This window comes from Lampetra fluviatilis, chromosome 64, assembly GCF_964198595.1.
Source record: "Lampetra fluviatilis chromosome 64, kcLamFluv1.1, whole genome shotgun sequence".
In the NCBI taxonomy this organism is placed as follows: domain Eukaryota; kingdom Metazoa; phylum Chordata; class Hyperoartia; order Petromyzontiformes; family Petromyzontidae; genus Lampetra; species Lampetra fluviatilis.
In genome coordinates this window covers 471,661-487,933 of record NC_136338.1, presented here as the reverse complement: position 1 = coordinate 487,933, position 16,273 = coordinate 471,661, and the positions used below count along the sequence as shown (strand labels likewise).

At 50.6% G+C, this 16,273-nt stretch overlaps 1 protein-coding gene across 6 annotated transcripts in view; it reads right to left on the bottom strand.

Annotated features, from left to right (window-relative positions):
• LOC144951976 (anoctamin-5-like) overlaps positions 1-11,280 on the bottom strand; it is a 62,938-nt gene extending 51,658 nt beyond the window's left edge. For 5 of the 6 annotated variants that reach the window (XM_078882349.1, XM_078882351.1, XM_078882352.1 and 2 more), the window contains exons 1-2: positions 11,184-11,280; positions 9,843-10,021 (exon numbers count right to left, since the gene is read on the bottom strand). In XM_078882349.1, coding sequence (XP_078738475.1) covers positions 9,843-9,903 — 61 coding nt within the window. In that variant the 5' untranslated portion in view covers positions 9,904-10,021; positions 11,184-11,280. Of the gene's footprint in view, positions 1-9,842; positions 10,022-10,724; positions 11,153-11,183 lie in introns of those variants that run through there. The other variant, XM_078882350.1, reaches the window with a different exon arrangement.
• Positions 11,281-16,273: the final 4,993 nt, after the last annotated feature.

Genomic DNA, 16,273 nt, shown 5'->3' with positions numbered 1-16,273 from the left:
GCGGGACGTTCGGGACGTTCGTTTTGGCCGCTCGCACAATCGCGGCGCTTGCACGGGCGGCACCGCCACACGACCCCACGGCGGCTGGGCAGGCGCTGCGGGACTCGGAGCCACCAACTCGCGGCTCGTCAGCGGACAGACCGGGACGAGCGGCTTCGACATAAGGGGCCGTCCATAAATGACGTCACGCGATTTTGGACGATTTTTGACCACCCCCCCTCGTCACGCGGCGTCACAAAAAGTCAGACCCCCCCTCAAATATGACGTCACAAAGCTTTCCCCCCCCCCCCCAACCATATTTCCATTTTGAAAATAAAACATGCTTAAAATCGCTTTAAACTATTGTCATTGTAGTGCGTATTTAATGTGGCGCTTCACTCTGATGTTGTAGGAGAAAACATTTATTAAAAAGTCCATTTAATTAAGTAGAACGTGTTGTCTATATTTATTTATAAAGTTGCGCATTTTGATGTGACGTCACATTTCTCAAACCCCCCCCCCTCGTCACACATCGTCACAAATGTCTGACCCCCCCCCCCAGGTGCGTGACGTCATTTATGGACGGCCCCTTTGTCGAAGCACGACGAGGGACAGAGCAACATTTAAAAATAAAAATCTCTCTCCGCTGGTGCCGCTGCTGCCACTGCTGCTACTGCTGCTGCTGCTGCCGCCGTGGGAAAGATTAGAAATCGGCGCTTAGCCTTGCTGGCAATACAACAGGAGGTGCTAATCTTCTTGGTTCTTTCGGTAAAGTCACGTAGAAGGGAAATAATAAAATAATAAAAAGAAAACATAATAAAATAATTCTCACGACGTTTCGGCCACAACGCAAGCAGCCGTCCTCAGGTGAAGACCAGGTCTGTCGGAAAGAACCATTCAGACGCTGTCTTTCCGACAGACCTGTTCTTCACCTGAAGACGGCTGCTTGCGTTGTGGCGGAAACGTTGTGAGAATTGAATTTTATAATATTTTATTTTTATTATTTTATTATTTCCCTTCTACGTGACTTTACCGAAAGAACCAAGAAGATGAATCCCTGCAGCCACGAAAACTTTAAATTGAAATACAACTTCCTCCTGTTTTCATTGCCAGAAAGTCTGCAAACCTCTTCTTATTTTTCATACTTTGACACAGGGCAGAAAGGGCCCATTCTGCTGCGGCTGCTGTGGTCGCACAAATACAGCGGCCGAATCAACGCCTCCTTGACACGACGGGGGCACAGCCATTGAATTGTTTTCTTTGCTGCGAAAACTTTTGTTGTTGTGGTAGTTGTGGTGACGGTGGTTGTTGGTGCTTTTTGGTTTGGTGCCAATTATTTATTTTGATTATTGTTTTATGTTCGCTTGGCAGCAGCAGCAGCAGTCGGGGTTATTTATCTTCCATTTGCTTGCAAGTGGCTGTATATGGGATTTGGTCACGATGCACGCAAGAATCAGAATATTTATTTATGCCGGAGGAATCCGATGAGCAATAAAGCTTTTTTTCACAGATGTCCAATCAGGGCAGGGGGTGTGAACGTGACAACAACAATCACACAACCACGACAGCAGTGCCAAGTACAAGGCAGGTAAACAAAGCACCCAAACACATAGTGTCAAAATATCAGAGGAGGTTTTAACCTTTTTATCAAAGAGTAAAGGGTAATTGTTTTTGTATAAACTATGTTTTATTTTACCAGGTCAGGCCCCACTGAGCATTGTAACTCCTAGTGATCACAAATCGTAGCTCAACGGAGTGGCCCATCGTCATCATCATCATCGTGGGGACATTTACAGGAGCCAAATACTCTAAACGCGCCGTGACAATGAGTCCAAATGTGGAGAGAAAAACCGGAGGACCCAGAGACAAATCCACACAAGCGCTGGGAGAGAGAGAGACACGCAAACTCCAAATATACAGCAGCAGCAGGCGTCGTCAGGGTCGGGATGGAACCCACGACCTCCTGTATACCAGGCGAGGGAGTTAACATCTCACCACCACCGCGGCTCGCTCGACAGCAGCGAGAGAGACGGCAGGAACTCTCTCTGCCCTGCAACAAACTCCGCGATGGTTCAGGGTCACTGGAGGGAGGGAGGTGGGGGGGAGTCAAATAACCGCTTACGAAATGAAAACACGAAAGTGACCCGAAGAATTGAATAATAACAGCAATGATAATAATTTAACAACCATGACATTCTGTGACAACAAGGACAACCCGTCTGCCACGGTGGCTAGATGTTTACAACCTCGCCTGGTCTACAGAAGGTCGTGGGTTCGATCCCAACCGTGACGCCTGCTGCTGCTGTATATTTGGAGTTTGTGTGTCTCTCTCTCATCATCATCACGGTGGCTAGATGTTTACAACCTTGCCTGGTGTACAGGAGGTCGTGGGTTCGATCCCAATCGTGACGCCTGCTGCTGCTGCTGCTGTATATTTGGAGTTTGTGTGTCTCTCTCTCATCATCATCACGGTGGCTAGGAGATGTTAACTACCTCGCCTGGTGTGCAGGAGGTCGTGGGTTCGATCCCATCCCTGACGCCTGCTGCTGTATACCGTATTTGTAGTTTGCGTGTCTTTCTCTCGCCGCGCTTGCGTGGATTTGTCTCCGGGCCCTGCGGGTTTGCCCTCCACATTGAGAGTCAACGTCACCGTGCGCTCAGAGTATTTGGCCGCTGATATTAATTTCCACACGACCATGATGATGTTAACCCACGTCGCTGAGCTGTCATCTGCGATAGCCAGCTCGCTTCTGAAAAAGAGCCACACAGCTTAGTTGCGGGGCCTTACCTGGTCAAATAGAGTTTCAAATAGTTTCAACAAAATAAAAACGAGTTTATATTTAGTCCGTCCATCCGAGTAGCGGTCCTGGCAGTGCAGCGGTCAGCAGCGTGCCTTCTGACCTACGACCTCAAGGTCACCTGTTCAATTCCATGTGGTAGTTGAAACGGTGTCAGGTTTCTTAAATCCACCCCACCCTCCGTCATAGGAATGTGGAATTTCCACCACTGGCTCTTCAAGTTGATAAACAGGACATTAGTGAGGCAACTGTACGCACGTATGTTGAACTTCTTTCGCACCGCACGTACCCAACCGGGCTAAATCGGAGGTGCCAAAATGTTCAACATAAACTAAACTAGTTTCATTCTACCAGCTAAGGCCCACGACGTAGCTCTTGTTTCAGAAGCGGCCTGGCTATCACAGATGACAACTCAACCAAGTGGCTTATCGCGTGGATATTTATAGCAGCAGACCAAACACTCTGATCACGTGGCGTTGATTCTAAATGTGGAGGGGTAAAAAAACCGGGGGACCCCGAGAAAAATCCACGCGACTTCCAGCACACTCCAAATATACAGCAGCAGCAGCAGCAGGCATCGTCAGGGTCGGGATCGAACCCACGAACACCAGGCGAGGTAGTCAACATCTCCTAGCCACCACGGTGATGATGATGTGAGAGACCAGCACACTCCAAGTCGACAGCAGCAGGCGTCGTCAGGGTCGGGATCGAACCCGTGACCTCCTGTATACCAGGCGAGGTAGTTAACATCTCCTAGCCACCACGGTGATGATGATGTGAGAGACCAGCACACTCCAAGTCGACAGCAGCAGGCGTCGTCAGGGTCGGGATCGAACCCGTGACCTCCTGTATACCAGGCGAGGTAGTTAACATCTCCTAGCCACCGTCTAGATACTGTAACTCGAGCGAGGCAGCAGGGACACTTCTGTTCTAACTAATGCCCTGCACTTGACACAACCTCTCTCAACATATCCTCTGGCGTAACTGCACTACATTATGACATTCTTATTCAGTTTACGTTGCCTGGGGAGACTGTGACAGATCTGATTATACAATGCCAAGACCCAAACTACTGTACACTCAGCAGTACACCCGGACACGTGGTCACATCAATCCCAGTGACTGCCACAATCCTGGCGAGTCCCAGATGCACTTGAAGACTGCAGACACGGAGTCGTGTAAATTATTCACTGTATTCTCCTGCCTCTCATCTCACTCCCCTCCACGCACTCTCCTGCCTCTCCCCTCTCATCTCACTCTATCCCACGAGGCATGTAGACTCAGCCACGAATAGACCCAGAGACCAATAGCGACACATTAAAGACACAAGCCAGAGCAGTGCGAGCGTGGCCGTGCCACGCAGGCAACTCGGTGAACCCACCGCGGTCTGCGCTCCTCCAACGGAGGAGGAGCAGCGGACACGACACGAACCCTCTCTCTGTGTGTGGCTGTCTCTTTGTCATCTCTTTCTGTCTGTCTCTCTGTTCGTGGCAGCAGCAGCAGCACGACCTCGACACTGGGCCATCGAGATCTTGAACCACATCACCATACGTAAGAAGAGAGATATACAGACGGAGTTGTACACAGAGACTCAGAGACCCATAGTGATACAAGAGGTAGTCACCCATGGAGATACAGGGAGACTCATAGAGATCTCCACATAGACAGAGATCTCCACAGACGTCGAGATCCTGAACCACATTGCATTATGTAAGTAGATATACAGAGACTCATAGAGACCCATAGTGACACTCTAGGTAGAAACTCACGGCATTGAGATCCTGAAACACCACGCTGCTGCTATCACGCGCATTCATACTACAGTCAAAACTTCAGGCCCACGTGTTTCCACGTGACATCATATCGAAATGTATTCTTCCTGTGACCGGTCTAGAGGTGCAATTGCATTTGGACATCCACCAGGACCACAACAACGTCCCTCGCCATCGCTGGAACTCACGGCCAAGCTCTTCACCTTGAACCATGCGAGTTCAACCCCCGAGGAAGCTTGCGAGCGCTGAATGGAGTTTAAAATAAATCACAAACAGCACGTTGTTGTGAAAGACCCAACGCAGGAGATCCCCTGGGGTTTCATCTTCCACGAAGCTCATATCAATGGGACCTTTCTGCCAGTATTAAAAATTGCGAAAATAAGATTAGTTTTTACCCTTTCTGGAAATAAAACTTAACCTTTTGCCTTGTCTTGCAAAATGTATCTACCTGGGGTTGGAACATCTCAACACAAGCCCGGTTTTATTGGCAGAGAGGCTACAGCCGAGTCTTATTTTTCATCAATTTAAATTCTGGACAAACGACCCCATATATATACGACTGCTTGCACTGTTATCGCCTTTGTGGCGATGTCCTCTGACACTGGCGGTGAGTCTCTGGTGCAGGCCAATCAGTCTCAAAGTCAACGCGCAACATTATGATGATGATCATCAGAGCACGCTTGTTAGCATGCTTTGCCACATGTGTGTTGAATGCAGACTTGATGCCTTGCAAAAGATTTCTATTTGGTGTTTGAACGTCTTAGCACAACTCCTGAGGTGTTGCCAGAACGGGCAAACACCTATTCTCATGTTTCACTGCCCATGGTCCACCCTGCACCACATCACCCACTGCACAAGGCAGGGCAGCAGCTGATGCGGCTACCCGAGTCAACCCATTGCCAAATTAAAACCTGTCCAGAAGCGACGGTCAGTGACAGGGTGAAGCGACCCATTGCCCCGAGACCCACACATACGAAGGTGGAGACATGACAGCTGATGATGATGATGAGGATGATGAGGATGATGATGAGGATGATGATGAGGATGATGATGAGGATACACTCACTCCGCTGGCTCCTCACTCTGTGGCAGAGGTCGCAAACGGGTTTTGATTCCTTACCCGTACCCGGCCGCACCAGGGTCGCAAACGGGTACCCGTACCCGGCCGTACCCGTACCCTACCCGTACCCGGGTATGAGTAGGGTACGGGTATCGGGTACCTGATTGCGACCTCTGGGATGAAGCCATGTTGCAGGCGCGGGTGGGTTGATTCTAGGAACTTGAATTGTGAGAAGAGACAAGACGTTGGGAAATGAGTGACAAACGGTGACTCACCAGTGACTCACGGCCTACCCGTACCTGTACCCGGCCGCACCAGGGTCGCAAACGGGTACCCGGCCGGGTACGGGTAGCCGGGTATCGGGTAGAATACGGGTATCGGGTACCCGGTTGCGACCTCTGCTCTGTGGTCTGGTCACCGCAATGTGACTTTGTAGAGTTGCTGCTCTGCAATCGACATCATCAGCCGTACGATCGAATAATAAGTTATGCAAATGACTGCATTGTGCTGCATCTGATTAAATGACTTGTAAAAGCAACAACAAATGACGTGACGACGCATCATCACATCCCCACCCACCGCGGCACGAGCACTGACCACGTGAATGTGGATATGTTGAACTTCTTTCGCACCGTACGCAGCCAACAGTGCTAATCTACAAACGTGTGCACGGTGCCATTGAAGTTACAAAGACAAAGATCCCCCATATAGCTTGCCCAGACTGCTGGGACAAGTGCTGTTAGCGAGCACACACACACACACAAAGACAAAGATCCCCCATATAGCTTGCCCAGACTGCTGGGACAAGTGCTGTTAGCGAGCACACACACACACACAAAGATCCCCCATATAGCTTGTCCAGACTGCTGGGACAAGTGCTGTTAGCAAGCACACACACACAACCACACAAAGACAAAGACCCCCCCCATATAGCTTGCCCAGACTGCTGGGACAAGTGCTGTTAGAGAGCACCTACCGAGGCTGTCACGGCACACGAGGTCCTTCGTGGGTGGGTTGGTGGCCAGCACCACACGCCCGGCCGCCTTTGTCTCCCCAGTGCTGATGTGGATTTTTTTAACGCACCGTACCAGCGGTGGGCTACGGGTACTAATTTAAGTCCGAGTGGACCTAGAGGAGGTCGCTACTGCCGCACGCGTGGTGTACACACACACGTGGTGTACACACACACACGTGGTGTACACACACACACACGTGGTGCACACACACACACACACGTGGTGCACACACACACACACGTGGTGCACACACACACACACGTGGTGCACACACACACACACACACGTGGTGCACACACACACACACACGTGGTGCACACACACACACACACACGTGGTGCACACACACACACACACACGTGGTGCACACACACACACGTGGTGCACACACGTGGCGCACACACACGTGGAGCACACACACACGTGGCGCACACACACACACACACGTGGCGCACACACACACACACACGTGGCGCACACACACACACACACGTGGCGCACACACACACACACACGTGGCGCACACACACACACACACGTGGCGCACACACACACACACACGTGGCGCACACACACACACACACGTGGCGCACACACACACACGTGGCGCACACACACACACGTGGCGCACACACACACACACACACGTGGCGCACACACACACACACACACGTGGCGCACACACACACACACACACGTGGCGCACACACACACACACGTGGCGTACACACACACACGTGGTGTACACACACACACGTGGTGTACACACACACACGTGGTGTACACACACACACGTGGTGTACACACACACACACGTGGTGTACACACACACACACGTGGTGTACACACACACACACGTGGTGTACACACACACACACGTGGTGTACACACACACACACGTGGTGTACACACACACACACGTGGTGTACACACACACACACGTGGTGTACACACACACACACGTGGTGTACACACACACACACGTGGTGTACACACACACACACGTGGTGTACACACACACACACGTGGTGTACACACACACACGTGGTGTACACACACACACGTGGTGTACACACACACACGTGGTGTACACACACACACGTGGTGTACACACACACACGTGGTGTACACACACACACGTGGTAGCGTTGCTGTGGTTGTTGTTGTTGATCAAGGTTGGGTTTTGTTTGGGAGTGGCTGTTTTATGGGTTTCGGTTTGGTATGAATAAAATCATTCATTTTTTGTATTACTGCTAATTATATTTCCTCCCTTTATTACTGCTAATCCTACATACATAATACACGAGCATAATATGACTTTGAGACCCCCCCCCACACACACATTGCACAAGTAGTGACTAATCCCATATCTGCATTTTCCATAAATATGCTAAATGCATCTGTTGATATGCAAATTCCTTTGTCAAGGCGCCCTTCCTCCTCTAACCCAGCTTAAATAGACGCTGCCAAGGTTGGTGGTGTTCATTCAGACGCTGTCTTTCCGACAGCCCTGTTCTTCACCTGAGGACGGCTGCTTGCGTTGTGGCGGAAACGTCGTGAGAATTTTATTTTATTGTGTTTAATATTTATTATTTTATTATTTCCCTTCTACGTGACTTTACCGAAAGAACCAAGAAGATGAATCATTCATGTGCAGCGTATTGGGACGCTTCCAGCGTGCATGACGCTGTATACAATTAAAGTCGTCGTGTCGCGTAGGGAGAACGTCCCCCACCTGAGGACGATTGCTTGTGTGGCGATCGAAACGTCGTCATCTATTGTGCTTATACCCACGTGGCTTTGACGAAAGAACCAAAGATTATGGATAACCAGCGGTCACGAAAGCTTCAGATGAAAGTCGTAGTATAATTGCACACAAGTTTGTCTTTCACAGGGAGGTTTGCTCTTTGGGATTTTTTTATCCCATATCCAGTTCACCAACAAACTAGTACCACATTTATCGACCCTCCCCTGTAAAGTTTCCTTATATATAAAAACCAATCACAAAGTCGCGCACAAGGACATTGAAATCCTGTCCAACAATCCTGCTGACAGTACACACGTGGATTACGACCACAGCAAGGCTGTAACATCCATTGTTGTACTCGACTTTCTATGCTACCACGCAAACGGCAAAGGATGCAGGAGTGAGAATTGGCGTGGTAGAGAGGGCAGTGAGAAAAAAGAGATTAATCGAAACGCGGTAAGATCGTGAATGTTAAGGACTGTCTCTTGTGAAACCTGTGCAGTCTACGGGCACACGAGACGACTGCAAAGACAGAACGGGTGGTGGTGGTGGTGATGGCAGGAGTAAGGGTTCACGCCAGCCCTGTGTGTGTGTCCTGGCGAAACTCGGGCCATTAACAAGAAGCTAAAGACTGACCGAGAGTAAGACATTGACACTCGAAATGTTCACTGGAGTGCCACGGGGTTGCTGCTGCTGCGTCTAAGCTGGATTCACAGAATTCCTCAACGTAGAGGTCAGAGACAAGGCTGATGGTGGTGGTGATGCGGTGATGGGAAGTGAAGCTCATGGAGACACACGCATAAGTAGTAAGATGGACAACAGTAGGACATCTTAAAGTGTGGTGGTGGTGGTTGTTGTTGTTGTTGTTCAGAACACGATGGCACGAGACGCGAGTGGCCACGACTTCAGCAGCCTGGCACGGCGCGGCAAGAGAGGAACGTGGAGGCTCATGACTTGGTGTGCTACGGGATATTTGCCCATTCATGGCCCGTCGTGATGATTATGATGCACTATACACTACACTCTTATACACTACACTATTATACACTACACTATACACTACATTATACACTATACACTACTATACACTACATTATACACTACACTATACTATACACTACTATACACTACACTACTATACACTACACTATACACTACACTACCACGATGTGCACTACTTGAGCACACTACGACAGAGAGTAAAGTGTAAACAAACAAATGACGGAGTGTGTAGTGGACACCTCCTCGGGGCTCTCTGCCCCATGGATCGCGACGATGATGAAGATGATGACCAGTCAACACAGCAACACCTCATTGACCAGCGCGGTGAAGTATGGTCAAAACAATCCCCCCAATGACCCAACAGCACGGAGAAGGGTGGAAGGTCACGCATGGGGCAGCAGCGGCGGATTGCCACCCTGGTCGTGGGGCAGACGGACATTCCACGTTACCAGGCCGGGTGGCGCTTACCGTTCTTGGGCGACTCGTTCATCTCGATGGACTCCGTGGCTTGAGCGTATTCCGCGTCCATCTTCTCTCGAAGCTAGTTCTCCGACGTTTAGTTCCGCGGACTCTTCTTTGGGGTTCGTGTGTTGTTGTTGTTGTTTGTGGTTCCCTTCGGGGTTTTATTTTGGATGTTCACGACAAAACTGCAATGGTGGAACACAAAGAAGGGGGCCGATGAGAAGAAGTCGTCACTCTGCGTGCCGCTGGCAGTGGTTGATGGTCGAGACTTGGCACGGAATCGCAGCCAAAGGCCGGCAGACGTCCTACCACCACCACCACCACTAATTACCACAACCACCACACTAACCACCACCACTACCACCACCACCACTAACCACCACCACTACCACCACCACCACTAACCACCACCAATACCACCACCACCACCACTAACACCACCACCACTAATTACCACAACCACCACCACTACCACCACTAACCACCACTACTACTAACACCACCACCACCACCACTAATTACCACAACCACCACCACACTAACCACCACTACTACCACCACCACCACTAACCACCACCACTACCAACACCACCACTACTAACACCACCACCACTAACCACCACCACCACTAACCACCACTACCACCACCAACACTAACCACCACCACTACCATCACTAACCACCACAACCACCGCTACTACCACCACTACCATCACCACTACTAATTACCACAACCACCACCACACTAACCACCATCACTACCACCACCACCACTACCACCACCAACACCACCACTACCACCACCACTACTGTACGAGGCGTCAAGTTTAACCCCCGGGGTGGTCGCGTGGATTTCGCGCCTCCGATCAGCGCCTCTTGGCTACGTACGGCGCGAAAGAAGTTCGGCTACACACGCAGGAGGCCTTCATCCAGCAGCGGATCGACAATGACGACTGCTGCTGCTGCTGTGACGTCAGCAGCAGCAAGGCCACGTGGCGTAGAGGGGCCCGGATCCATCGACCTCGCTCAGGTCGCTCGCAAACTCTATCCAGCGTCACCCTTCGTCGTGTGTCTGTGTGTGTGTCACTGTGTGTGTGTGTTTGTGTCTGTGTGTGAGTGTCTGTGTGTCTGTGTGTGTGTGTCTATGTGTGTGTGTCTGTGTGTGTGCCACTGTGTGTCTGTGTGTGTCTCTGTCTGTGTGTGTGTCTCTGTCTGTGTGTGTCTGTGTGTGTCTCTGTGTGTGTCTGTGTGTGTATGTCACTGTGTGTGTGTGTGTCTGTGTGTGAGTGTCTGTGTGAGTGTGTGTCTGTGTATCTGTGTCTGTGTGTCAAGATTCAACGGACGAACGCGAGAGCGAGCGAGCGAGATCTCCACGAGGTCTTCCCGATCCACTCCGCCGCCGCCGCTGCCGCCGCCGCTCCTCGCAACGAGGCGGAGCCGGGGAAGTCTTCGGGGAGCGGAGGGGGGGAAACCCGGAGTCGGATTTCTTCTACACCGGCGAACCCGGAGTGGAGTCTCACATGCAGGAGCCTGGAATGGTTTTGTAGCAGCAGCGAGTACCCGGAGTGGAGTCTCACAGGCAGGAGCCTGGAACTCTCTTATTTTAGCGACTGCCCGGAGTGGAGTCTTTCAGGCAGGAGCCTGGAATGGTTTTGTAGCAGCGAGTGTCCGAGGTGGTGTATTCCGTACAGGAGCCCGGGATTTGTCGTCGTGGCGAGTACCCGGAGTGGAGTCTCACACAGGAGCCTGGAACTCTGTTTTTAGCGTGTGCCCGGAGTGGAGTATTTAATAGAGGAGCCTGGAATAATTTTAATGTGAAATCAGGAGTGGAGTTTTTTACACATAGCAGTATGGAGTCTGTTTTCGTAAGACCTTAACAGATTGCTGGGACAAGTGCTGTTATTGGTGAGCAGCAGCACCTATGAAGGCCGGCACTGTGGCACACGAATGGGTGGGTGGCCAGCACCACGCCCGGCCGCCTTTGCCTCCCCGACTGGCGATGTTTACTACACACCGCACCAGGCGCTGTACTCGTTTGAGGCCGAGTCGACCTAGGGGAGGCCCAGGTCCGGTTCAGATAACCGCTCCCCACACATTGAGACCAGGAGTGGTAATTCACACACATAAACCCGGAGTGGCGTGCTATAACACAGGAGCCTGGAGCGGCGTATCATACACAGGAACCTGGAGTATTTTTTTAATAAGAAAACCAGGAATGGAGTCGCATACATTAGAGCCTGGAGCCTCATTATCGAGAGGCTGCAGTGCGGAGCTTTGTTCCATGCGCGAAATGCCGCGTACAACAACCTGGCGTGGAGTGTCAAGCACAGGAGCCTGGAGTGGTGCTTTGTTTCAGTGACGAGACCCTGGGGTTACTTAGAGGAAGATCCGGAATGGAGTACCCGATACTGGAGCCTGGAGTCCACTCCAAAAGGCGGAGCCGACCACGCCTTGGAAAACCCTGAAGCAGAGTCCCGTAAAAACGACCGTGGAGTGAATTTATAACATCCGGAGTGGATTTTAACTATACTGACTGTATTGTGGTACACTGGAGCCTGGAGTGTGGCTCCCAAGGTGAAGACGGTGCCTCAGGTAAAACCTGGAGCAGAGCTTCAGATATAAGAGCCTGGAGTGGTTTAAAAAGGAGATCCGAAGCGAATTGTGGACTGGATTTTGGGACACAGGAGTCTGGAGCGCAGTTTTAATATAAGTCTGGAGTGTGATCCAGCCCTCACCAAGGGGCGCCGCGGTGGCGAGGAGATGTTAGTTACCTCGCCTGGTGCACAGAAGGGCCTGGGTTCCATCCCGGACCCTGACGCCTGCTGCTGTCTGTTTGGAGTTTGCGTGTCTCTCTCCCCCCGTGGTCGCGTGGAGGATTTGTCTCTGGTTCCTCCTCCGGGTTTCCCCCCCACCCACCCCACATTTAAAATCAACATCACGCGCTCAGAGTATTTTTTTGGCTGCCGCTGTAAATCTCCACGTGATGATGATGACGATGATACACCGTCACTTGCGGCCGTCACTTGTGATTGCCAGGGTCGCCTCTGAGCAAAGAGCTGCAGAGTTCAGCGTCTAAATTTCGATTTAAAGCTTTCGTGACTGCAGGGATTCATCTTCTTGGTTCTTTCCGTATAGTCACGTAGAAGGGAAATAATACAATAATAAAAATAAAACATAATAAATAATTCTCACGACGTTTCGGCCACAACGCAAGCAGCCGTCCTCAGGTGAAGAACAGGTCTGTCGAGAAGACAGAGCATAATATGACTTTAAACCCCCCGCCCACCTCCTACGCATTTCACAAGTAGTACTAATCCCATATCTGCATTTCCCATAAATATGCTAAATTCCTCTTGATATGCAAATTTTTTTGTCAAGGCGCTCTTCCCCCTCCAACCCAGCAGCTTAAATAGACGCTCCAAGCCTGGGGTTGTTTCATTCAGACTCTGTCTTCTCGACAGACCTGTTCTTCACCTGAGGACGGCTGCTTGCGTTGTGGCCGAAACGTCGTGAGAATTATTTTATTATGTTTTATTTTTATTATTTTATTATTTCCATTCTACGTGACTTTACCGAAAGAACCAAGAAGATGAGTTCAGCGTCGTTTTAGTGAGAATGCGAGTCACAAGAAGACAGATCTGGACCCGCAGCCTCTGCCCTCTCCCTCGGTGTGACAGCGGCCGCTCTAGCGGCCGCTCTAGCGGCCGCTCTAGCGGCCGCTCTAGCGGCCGCTCTAGCGGCCGCTCTAGCGGCCGCTCTAGCGGCCGCTCTAGCGGCCGCTCTAGCGGCCGCTCTAGCGGCCGCTCTAGCGGCCGCTCTAGCGGCCGCTCTAGCGGCAGCTCTAGCGGCAGCTCTAGCGGCAGCTCTAGCGGCAGCTCTAGCGGCAGCTCTAGCGGCAGCTCGCTGGGGCGAAATGTGCACGACCCATGGCGTCAGTTTGCACACCTCAGGGGGAATCCGATGAGCTGTGAAGCTCTTTTGTTCACAGATGTCCAGTTAGAGGCACGGGGTTATAACAGCAAACACAAAACGCACGATAGGGGTGTGTAAAGTAGAGGAAAGTTAAGCACATCATCTTCTTGGTAAAGTCACGTAGAAGGGAACGCTGTCTTTTCGACAGACCTGTTCTTCACCTGAGGACGGCTGCTTGCGTTGTGGCCGAAACGTCGTGAGAATTATTTTATTGTGTTTTATTTTTATTATCTCCCTTCTACGTGACTTTACCGAAAGAACCAAGAAGATGAATCCCTGCAGTCACGAAAGCTTTAAAATCGAAATTTAAGCACATCACTCAAACAATAAATATGCAGAGAAACTATTTTATTTCGGCAGGTAAGGACCACTGAGATATTCACTTCGCCTTGGGCAGCTTCACAGAGCGGCTTATCGCGTGCAAGTGCACAACACAGAAGGGAAATAATAAAATAATAGTAAAAGAATAAAATAATAATAAAATAAATAATCATTCAGACGCTGTCTCCCCGACAGACCTGGTCTTCACCTGAGGACGGCTGCTTGCGTTGTGGCCGAAACGTCGTGAGAATTATTTTGTTATGTTTTATTTTTATTATTTTATTATTTCCCTTCTACGTGACTTTACCGAAAGAACCAAGACGATGATTTAAAAGTTCGCAGCTCCAAGCGGCTTCGTGATATCGGAAGGGAAGAACGTTCCAGACGGCCACGGGCCGACGGCGCGGTGACCGCCGCCGTCGCTCTCTGCGATGTCTGAGCCGAGCTCTGCTGCTGCGACGACGAGCCGAGTTGGCGGTGGTGGTGTTGGTGGTGGTGTTGGTGGTGGTGGTGGTGATGTTGGTGGTGGTGGTGGGGGTGGTGGTGGTGATGTTGGCGGTGGTGTTGGTGGTGATGTTGGTGGTGGTGGTGGTGATGTTGGTGGTGATGGTGATGTTGGTGGTGGTGGTGGTGGTGTTGGTGGTGGTGGTGATGTTGGTGGTGGTGTTGGTGGTGGTGGTGATGTTGGTGGTGGTGGTGGTGATGTTGGCGGTGGTGGTGTTGGTGGTGGTGTTGGTGGTGGTGTTGGTGGTGATGGTGATGTTGGTGGTGGTGATGGTGATGTTGGTGGTGGTGGTGATGGTGTTGGTGGTGATGTTGGCGGTGGTGTTGGTGGTGATGTTGGTGGTGGTGATGTTGGTGGTGGTGGTGGTGATGTTGGTGGTGGTGATGTTGGTGGTGGTGGTGGTGATGTTGGTGGTGGTGATGTTGGCGGTGGTGTTGGTGGTGATGTTGGTGGTGGTGATGTTGGTGGTGGTGGTGGTGGTGTTGGTGGTGTTGATGGTGGTGGTGTTGGTGGTGGTGTTGGTGGTGATGTTGGTAGTGGTGTTGGTGGTGGTGTTGGTAGTGATGGTGGTGTTGGTGGTGGTGTTGGTGGTGGTGTTGGTGATGTTGGTGATGGTGTTGGTGGTGTTGGTGGTGTTGGTAGTGGTGGTGTTGGTGGTGGTGTTGGTAGTGGTGGTGTTGGTAGTGGTGTTGGTGATGGTGGTGGTGTTGGTGGTGTTGGTGATGGTAGTGGTGATGGTGTTGGTAGCGATGGTGGTATTGGTGGTGTTGGTGATGGTGGTGGTGGTTACCAAGATAGATCTTCCGTGGTGAGATGGGACGCGCTGCGGGAAATGGGATAATTGGCTGTTCCCTGGGAGTGAGATTATATTGAGACCCTTTATCGAACCAGTTGAGAGATCCACTGAGATTCAATCTCTCGTGATTCACATCCTTTATTTAATCAGACGAGAAACCCACTGAGATTCAATCTCTCGTGATTCACATCCTTTATTTAACCAGACGAGAAACCCACTGAGATTCAATCTCTCGTGATTCACATCCTTTATTTAATCAGACGAGAAACCCACTGAGATTCAATCTCTCGTGATTCACATCCTTTATTTAACCAGATGAGAAACCCACTGAGATTCAATCTCTAGTGATTCACATCCTTTATTTAATCAGACGAGAAACCCACTGAGATTCAATCTCTCGTGATTCACAGCCTTTATTTAACCAGATGAGATCCTCACTGAGATTCAGTCTCTCGTGATTCACATCCTTTATTTAACCAGATGAGAAATCCACTGAGATTCAGTTTCTAGTGATTCACATCATTTATTTAACAAGGTGGGAGCGCATTGGCACTCATCACAGCTGGACATCTGCAAACTAAATCAGCTTCACAGCTAAGTGTATTCCTCCCGCAGTAAACATCTTCTGATTACCAAAATGACGAATAGAAACCACGGATTCGATGTCCAATTGAATCGAATTCATGGCCGCACAAACCGAACGCGTTACTGAAGATCATCTGCCTCCATCCAGCAGTGGATGGACCATGGGTGGTAGTGATGATGCTGCTGGCGGTGGTGGTGATTGGTGGAATCGATGAGATCGTAAATCACCAGTGGAATCGAAACACCGGAATTGATGCG